The sequence below is a fragment of the Suricata suricatta genome, chromosome 13, assembly GCF_006229205.1.
Source record: "Suricata suricatta isolate VVHF042 chromosome 13, meerkat_22Aug2017_6uvM2_HiC, whole genome shotgun sequence".
Taxonomy (NCBI): Eukaryota; Metazoa; Chordata; class Mammalia; order Carnivora; family Herpestidae; genus Suricata; species Suricata suricatta.
The window spans coordinates 34,419,110-34,427,905 of NC_043712.1; the positions used below are offsets into that span (position 1 = coordinate 34,419,110).

General features: G+C 39.6%; 1 protein-coding gene across 4 annotated transcripts in view; it reads right to left on the minus strand.

The window, feature by feature from the left end:
- ZCCHC7 (zinc finger CCHC-type containing 7) overlaps positions 1–6,642 on the minus strand; it is a 250,822-nt gene extending 244,180 nt beyond the window's left edge. Inside the window, exons 1-2 of one of the 4 annotated variants that reach the window (XM_029920260.1) lie at positions 6,530–6,642; positions 1,037–1,667 (exon numbers count right to left, since the gene is read on the minus strand). In XM_029920260.1, coding sequence (XP_029776120.1) covers positions 1,037–1,646 — 610 coding nt within the window. In that variant the 5' untranslated portion in view covers positions 1,647–1,667; positions 6,530–6,642. Of the gene's footprint in view, positions 1–1,036; positions 1,668–4,930; positions 4,949–6,088; positions 6,466–6,525 lie in introns of those variants that run through there. The other 3 variants (XM_029920261.1, XM_029920263.1, XM_029920262.1) reach the window with 3 other exon arrangements.
- Between the last annotated feature and the right edge of the window lie 2,154 nt (positions 6,643–8,796).

Genomic DNA, 8,796 nt, shown 5'->3' on the forward strand with positions numbered 1-8,796 from the left:
TGGTTGAGTGTCCAACCCTTGATTTTGGCTCATGTCATGATCCCAGGGTTGTGGGACTGAGCCCCACATCAGGCCCTGTTAAGATTCTCTCTCTCTCTCTTTCCCTCTGCCCCTCTTGCCCACTTCTGCTCTCTCTCAAAACAAAACAAAACAAGTTTCAATCACTGGGGCTCCAAAACATGATCTACATTCAATGTCATCATTTCCCGTGAGAACAAGTGGGTACTGTTAAAGGTTTTGGAGCAAAGTAAAGTACCATAAGCAAAGGTCATTTCAAGACTACTAGTTTCACAACAGTGTGCAGCAAAGATATAAGAGATCATTTAGGAAACCACTCCCTGTGAGAGACTAGCATTAGACATACAGGGGAGAAACAACTGGGACTTTTTAAAGGAATAAGCATTAAGAGTAGATGACAATATATGACTGAGAAGACAAAGCTCACAACCAAAATTTCAATCTTTGATGATGTGCTTCTAAGTATTTGAATTTTCTCCTATCATCTACTGTAGACTTACAGCTTCTCAGAGTCTCCTAGCTCAGTGACTATAGAGTTCCTAAATCTCAATACTAATTCCATATCCTCTGTGTATTAGGCATTCCCCATGCTTGCTACCTAGCTAATTCCTGGGTAAGCAAATCACTTACGACGAGGCAGTCCCAACAGTTGGCCAAATGAGAACACAGGACCAATGTCAGAGATAAATGGAGTACTCACCTGCGGTACCAAGAAGAGAGAGGGGGGGACTAAGATTTCAGGTCCAGAACTGGCTCTAGCCAAACAGGAAGAAGCAGCTATGAATTTGCTTACAGTAGGAGCAGAGTGTCTTTCATATTCTGACATACTCTCTCTGATGTTCAGACAGACCACCATTAGAGCAGCCACTGGGAAGAGTCTCATGAGAAACAAGCCAAAAAACAAGACTGAAAGGTGAAGAATTAAATGCAGCAGACCCTACTGGTCTTTTGTCTAAGAAAAGCAGTCTTCCTTATTAAAGATGGTACTACTTTTCAAAATGGCCAATATGATACTAACCTTCATTTATAGAGTTTTCACACCCCACAAGATTGAGAAGGATATCATCATCTTTATCATCAACTTCACATCCCAGCAGCATCCAGTTTTCCACATTATCACTTTCTGAAATGGTGCTCTCTTCCTCTTCACTTGAACTGACCTCTATAATCATGACCTCTCGGATTGTACCCGATAGCTCTTCAGATTTAGGCTTCTCAATATTCCTCTTGCATTTCTTATCAGTCAACTTATTAGAATGAAACGATGCAGGAGGATCATGGGTCTCTTCTTTTGCTTGGACTCTAAAATTCTTTCTTTTGCATCTGTAAATACTATCTTCATCAGACAAAGTGATGACCTCTGACCCATCTGACAGCTGGATGACCTCACTATCTGAAAGGATAATTAAGTTCTTCTGACTTGGTTTACTAATGGGTGATTCAGAATTCCCAGAGTTCTTCTCTTCATGTTCTTCCTCTCTAATGACATTATTAAGATCTTGGGCATAATGAACTTGGCTGTAGAGCTGAAATTCCACCTCACTATCAACACTCAGTTCACTAGATGACTCTTCACGATAAAGGTCATCTTCGTATGCTTCTATAGTCTCATAACCACCAAACATCATGGAAAGTCAGTCACCTTGATTCTGTAAAAGAGAAAATCATACAAAATGTATTTAAAAGCTCAGATCATGCCTGTTTAGTGCATAACAATATCACCTTAGAGCTAACTTCTGTGAAGGCCATCACTGTTCTCAATGACATATTAAAATACTTTTTCATCTCAGAGTACCTTTTTTTCAAGGATTTCCAAATCCTGTTATGACCTATTCTAACAATGCCCAACCCTCCCAAATGAAAATTACTACCAACAAATTGAGTTATAGTTATTAATGGAAATACAATATTTTATGGGTATGACAGAAAGAAAAAACAGGCTGAGATCCACTGCTTCAGACACCATTTTTTCCCCTAAAATGTTAAAAATCACAAGAATATTTTAAGTCATTCTCACTAGTCCATCCATTTTTCATCTCTTCCCTGCTTCTAGCTCTTCCTCTCATCGCTTCACGTATGCATTCTCACATAAGAATATTACTTCAACTTTAATGAAAACACACTACAGGAAAACAATCATCACGTTTACTATTTTAGTGCAGCTTTTTATTCTCAATCAAAAAATTAATCTCATGACCTGCTTATCCTGGACTAAAAGAATATATAAAAATATCTAATAAACCATGGTTTACTTTTGTACTAGCAATAAAGATGTGTATGTAATACACACTAAGGACCTAACACTAAAGCAAACCCCTCTAACTATAAGATGTAAGAGCACTTTATTTTCCTACTGTGGGCACATTAAGGCTCATTCATCCTTCAACTCAACTTAAACATTACCTTTTCTGAGAAGCTTCCCTTGACCCACCTGACTAAATTAAGTGTCTCTTTTACAGGTTTCCATAGCACTTTACATTTCAAAACACTCACCACAGTACTAATTACTAATTCAATGTAAATGTCCCACAAAAACTGATCACAGAGCCCAGGAGAGCAGAAACTATACGCACTTTGTTAAACAATGGATCCCCAAAGCCAAACAGAGTAACTGGTATTCAGGAGGACCTCCATAAAGGTCTGTTTAATGAATGAATGAATAAATAAAAGAATAATATTACCTGGCATTTGCTCTTCAGCACTAATAAATCTACTATGGGCCTAGAATATGGAAATTATGGTGGGATGAATTTCACACTTATCTCCAACTATTCCAACTATTCTCATATCAACCCCAAATCCACATAGATGTTTCAATTAGGTACTGATGGAATATCGATCAAAATGAGAGCTCTGGAAAAATAACTCATGTCTGTCAAAAAATGAGGGACAGTCTAAAGAACAGTAACAATGAAAATTTACTCTTTCCACGTTCTTTTTAGTTAGAGAAATGTAATTCAGAAAGACTAGCTGTTCTTAGTTTACAAATTCTCAGCCCAAAATGTCAGTGTTCTGATGGTAGTTTTGGTAATAAAACCACCTGACTCAAAGAACCAAATGAACAAAAGTCAAAAATGCACTACTTACACTGGAGTTTTTCTGTTCACAGAAATAAAGAAACCTACTTTATCATACACCTTAAACTTACACTATGTTATGTATCAGTTATACCTCATTAAAGCTGGGAGTAAAAATAATAAGTTCTGAGTTACCAATTCAGTATTGTATACTTGAAATCTGCTAAGAGTACATCTTAAAATGTTCTCACTGGGGGTAAAAAAAAGGAAGATAATACGTGAGGTTATGGATGTGTTAACTAGTCTAAATGTGGTAGCTATTTCATACAACAAATGATGATATTGTACACTCAAATTTACACAATGGTATTTGTTAATTATATCTCAATAAAGGTGGGTGGGGGGAAGAAACCAACTTTTAATGCCTTTTTCTCCTAAAAGCTACAATACACCTGTTTCATTCTTACACTGTCCTTCAGGTTGCTATGCTGTTGTTGTCATACAAGTTAAATGTGGCTGGCTGAATAATAATGCTCATAGCATTTATCAGTTTATATTGAAATGTTAGCCTCAGAGGAATTCAAATAAAAGATGAATTCTTTCCTTTTTATTTAATAGGTAAATTAATTCTAAAAGAAGTCAAAGGAATTATGCTTCCTTCAAAATCCTCACTGGATCCATACTGATAAAACATAAATAACATAATTCCAGTGCAGCACAGAAAAAATTATAAGAGCTAAATTACAGAGTTACAAATTTGTACTACTCTTGGAACCATCCCAAAGGAAAGGGATTAAGAAAAGAGCCATGGGCACACCTGTGAATGTATGCCAAAAATAAACTACAGAAATATAATAAAAACTGACTTCCTTGGGTCTAGGGGTTTATCTCTTTCCTTGAAATGTAGAAAAATGAATTTAACAATTTAGCCCCTATGGCCTTTAAGAGGATTTTGTATCTTCTGTACTTGAAAATTGTGCTCAGCATAACTTGCTCTGCTCTTTATGTAGCTTATGTATGCCAGGGTTAAGGTTTGCCTGAGGCTATTTTGGTTTATGTTTATGGACTACTTTAATCACATTCAAATGAATTTAATTTTTTTAAAACATATACTCGAAGGACAAATATATGTCTTGAACTAGAAGGCTTTCTCAGCTTTTAATCGTTATACATGATTCCCAAGCATACTTAACTAGATAACATAAGGTCCCTATGAGAGCCACAAAATTTTAAGTCTCAAAGAGACCTTTCTGATGATCTCACACAACCTCCTTAAATTACACGTAAGGAAATTAAGGTCCAAAGAGATAAGGAAGTCTATTCAAGGCTATGCAGCTGATTAAGAACACAGGTAGGACAGATTCACATTTCCCTGACTCTCAGCCAAGTGTTCAGAGACTTTTTTCTTTTCACTTTTTCAAAATAATTTCAAATATAAATTTTTTTAAAATTTCCTTCAAAGCTATATTTGCATTGGTCGTAACACCTAAGTTTACCTCAAAAATATCCACTTCACTTCCAAGTGGAGTGTAAAAACTATGAAAGAGGCATTTTAATTGGAAGGAAAAGCATACATGTGAATTTATCACTTTACCATCCAAGAAACTTGCAAGTTGGTACTCAAGAGTACAGCAATCCCATGACCAAAAAAGATGGTTCTTAAAACCTAAAACACCCAGTCTGAGAACAAAATTTATTCATATAATTAAAATGGTTTAACAAATAAAAAACAGCCATAAAGAATAACTGCAAAGACTCACACTCTTCAAAAGTGGGAGTAGTTTTTATTCATTAAAAAATTTTAAACTACACAACTTAAGGCTTATTCATGTTTTTAGATTTTACTATATACTATTTTTGAGATTTTACTACATACTACTTTTCTAACAGCCTACCAGCTGGTCATTCCAGACTTTTTGCTCATATTTCCTTTCAAAGACCTTTTAAACTTAAAAGTTTCTTCTTGATGACATAGGTATCCATCTCAAGATTCAAATCACAGCTTGATTTTAAGTCCAATATTCACTGGAAAGTGATTAATAGACATAGTTGATTTTCAACTTAAAATTTGACAGACTCTATTCTATATATATGTATACATGTACAATACACATATAACACATATATACTCTGTAATATATATACACTAGAGAGAATATATATGTGTGTGTGTATATATATATGTACACACACACACACACACACACACAGTTAGCTATCCTGACAGTGACAGATTTGAAACACTATTAAGTTCAGCCTAGAATTAAAATCTCTGTCTATTCTTCAAATATAATTTTCACTTTGGAGCAAATCTGACTGGGGTAGAGAATTCAAATATGTAAAACAACACTCACAAAAAGAAAAAAAAGGAAAACAATATGATATTGGTGGGAGAAGGTTATGCTAAATTTATTCAGACAAGTCTGGCTGCCCTTGGTATAATCTTTTGTGATAACTAATCCTATCTCAAAAACACTTTTCACCTTTCTCTCAGCCCTTCTTCCTTTCACGACACAGCACCTTACTCTTGTAGCTATTTTATAATCCTCACTTCCATGTCTTCTTCAGTTCATTCCCTACGTTCAGATTCTGGAAAACCGCAATACCGAACTGCCTCCCAAAGGGAACGGTGGCTGAAATACACACCCCACTTCAAAGTCTTTGTACGTTACACCCAAAGTCTTCAAAACACAAAGTCAAGAGCTTTGGAATGGACCACGCTCATTTTATGTTATACAGAAAACGGCTCTCTGAGCAGCTTATTTATGCACTGAGCCTAAAGATCTCCTAAGTGGACCCTGTAACGTGAGACAGAGGTAAATTCAGACTAAACATGAGATTCCTAGAGTCACCAGCGAGTCAGTGGTGGAGCCGCGACTAGGCCTGCTGATTCCAAGCCAGTTTTCCCACTGCACCTGCAGCTCTTAAAGTTGGAAGTTAACTGCGGGCTCACAGGATGTGGGGGAATAAAGCAAATCTCAGTGCGCACAGTCCAAGTCTCGCTGTTTTACATAGAGGAAGGAGCACAATTCCCTAAAATTTCCTGGTCCCACCGTTGTAGCTGTTGCTTCTGACAGCAGAGGCTGGAGCTGGACTGTCCGGTCCCCGCAGGCCGGGCTCCCACAGTGAGGGAGGACCTCCGCTTTTAACTGACCGGCTTCCCTAAAAAAACACGGGAACTGGGGGGTAGGCTAGAAGGTGTAAGAGGTAAAAACGCCACCCCCATCGAGGCCATGGGCGCCCAGCGTTTTCTGAACGACCTCACCCCTGGCCGAGTAGGGAGAAGCGAACACCCCAGCCGGTCAGCCGAGCCGCCTGAGGCAGAACAAGACTGAGGGGCCACGAGCTGAACCCCGCCACGAGTAGGGACAGACTGGGGAGCGCGGAGGACAGCGAGGGGACACGGCTAGTTCTAATGCCCTGCGAGAGAAGCGGAGGGCGGGCAGGGGTCCCCCGACCGCGGGCGGCTGGGGGCCCGTCACACACATACTCACTGCCGCGGCTGCGACCAGGAAGCACCAACCAGGAACCAAAGCGCGTAGAGGGATGGGGAGGGGCGAGGACAAATGAGGTAAGGAAACCGCGTCCGCGCGGACCCGGGAGGAGGGAAGGCACTTCCGGGGAAAACACAACTCCCAGGAGTCGTCTTCCGTCCCCGCCCACCTTGCGAGCCCTCTGTGCGCATGCGTATAGCCGTTCAACGATTTGCTTTCCTGCCGATAATCTGTTGGGTTGCCTTCCTTGCTTTGCCCCTTCCCCTTCGTGGCTTCTTTCAAAGGTACCTAGACTGCGTCTATAAGGGGGAAACACTTTGTTTTAATGACTTCCACGCAGGGGATGCTACTCAGTAGGCAAAACTAGAGAAGACCTCCCACCCTTTCTGTGCCGGCGAGGAAAACTACATCTCCCGTGATGCCCCTGGGCGGGCTTCCAGACGGCTCCGCCTCCTCCAGCGTGACCTCCGGGGCACCCTCTTTGTGCCACGTGGCGTGGGAGGTGAACTGAGACCAAAGTAGGGTAGGGTAGGAGGACGGCTTGACCTCGACGAAAGAAAACCTTCTTTGAAAAAGGCTGGCCTCTAGCGCTAGGTGACCTTAGGTAGGTTCCCTTACACCTCTAGTTTGAAGTTGAATTTAGTTAGTATTGGGACGATTCTGGCTCCTAGAATTCGAGGGAACAGATTTAACTCATTGTGTGAGTCTTTAAAAGATTCCCCCTCCTTTTTTTTTAAACAAGCTCTACGCTCAATGTTGGTCTCAAACTCAAGAGTCACATCTCTACGGACTGAGCGGGCCAGGTGCCCATGAAGAGCTGCATTCTTGCTAACTATTGAAATCCATACTTGTCATTTGGAAGCCTGCAGAGGCTCTTCTCACACTTTATTTCAGTACTTAGTAATAATAAACCCTTCTGTACAACTTTACATAATGACAAAGCACCTTATCAGTTAGTTGATCCTGGGAAAGAGTTCTGAAAGATAAGCTTGATATTGGTATGTCTTCCCAACATTTTTTTGAGCATCTGTTAATAGGTAGTGTTAGCAACTGCGAATGTAGTGGTAAAAATTTTTTTTAAGTCTTGGTCTCCTAGAGCTGAGACTAGCTTGGGTACAATTTGGGTGTAGTCTAAGAGAGTGATCATGAAAATAATTAGAAATTTTGATTAATGTTATGGCAAATGCTATGAAGGAGGACAGGTTACAATGAAAAGGTAAACTTGGAGGAACCATTGTGCAGAACAGGAAACAGGCTTAGAAATGGATAGCAGAAGTTACTAAATTGTTTAGGTAATGTGTATGGTATAGAACAAAAGTTAATCTCTAAAAAAAATAAAGTTTTAAGCATTTATCAAGTGCCAGGCTTAATCTATAAGTGTATTATATATAAGCCCTCTAAAAAATTTTTTTTAATGTTTATTTATTTTTGAGAGAGAGAAAGAGACACAGGATCTAAAGCTGGCTCCAAGCTCTGAGCTATCAGCACAGAGCCGGACACTGGGCTTGAACCCATGAACCGTGAGATCATGACTTGAGCCTAAGTCTGATGCTTAACCGACTGAGCCACCTAGGTACCCCTAAACCCTTCTAAATATTAAAAGCTTTTTTTATTAGAGTGTGCATGCAAGTGGGGGGAGGGAAGAAAGAGAGAGGGAGAGAGAGAATCCATAGCAAAGAATCCCCAATAAACCATTTTAAACTCTAATAACATTTTGGGGCACTAGGGTGGCTCAGTCAGTTAAGCGTGCAACTCTTGATTTCAACTCAGGTCATGATCCCATAGTTCCTCAGATCAGCCCTATATAGGGCTCTGCAGTGACAGCAAGGAGCAGGCTTGGGATTCTCTCCCACTCTCTCTGCCCCTCTCCCACTTGCAAGCACTCTCTCTCTCAAAATAATCATTTAATTTAAAATGATAAAAAAATAAATTTTAACAACCTTTTGAGGTTGATTTTTACTTTTATTTTAAGTACACCTAATGTGAGGCTCAAACTCAACCCAAAGACCAAGCTTTGCACACTCTACCAACTGAACCAGCCAGGGATCCCTTGAGGTTGATTTTTAATTCCCGTTTCACAAAAAAGGAAACATTCAGAGAAGTAAAGCAACTTGCCCAGGGCCACAGGTTAGGAAATACTCTTAATGATTATGCCCAATCCTACTATTATTCATGCATTCAACAAAGATTTACTACTTTTCCATACTTTAGTTACCCCTTTTAGGTTATTTCATAAAACCTGTAGTCCTTTGGATGGCATAAAGGGA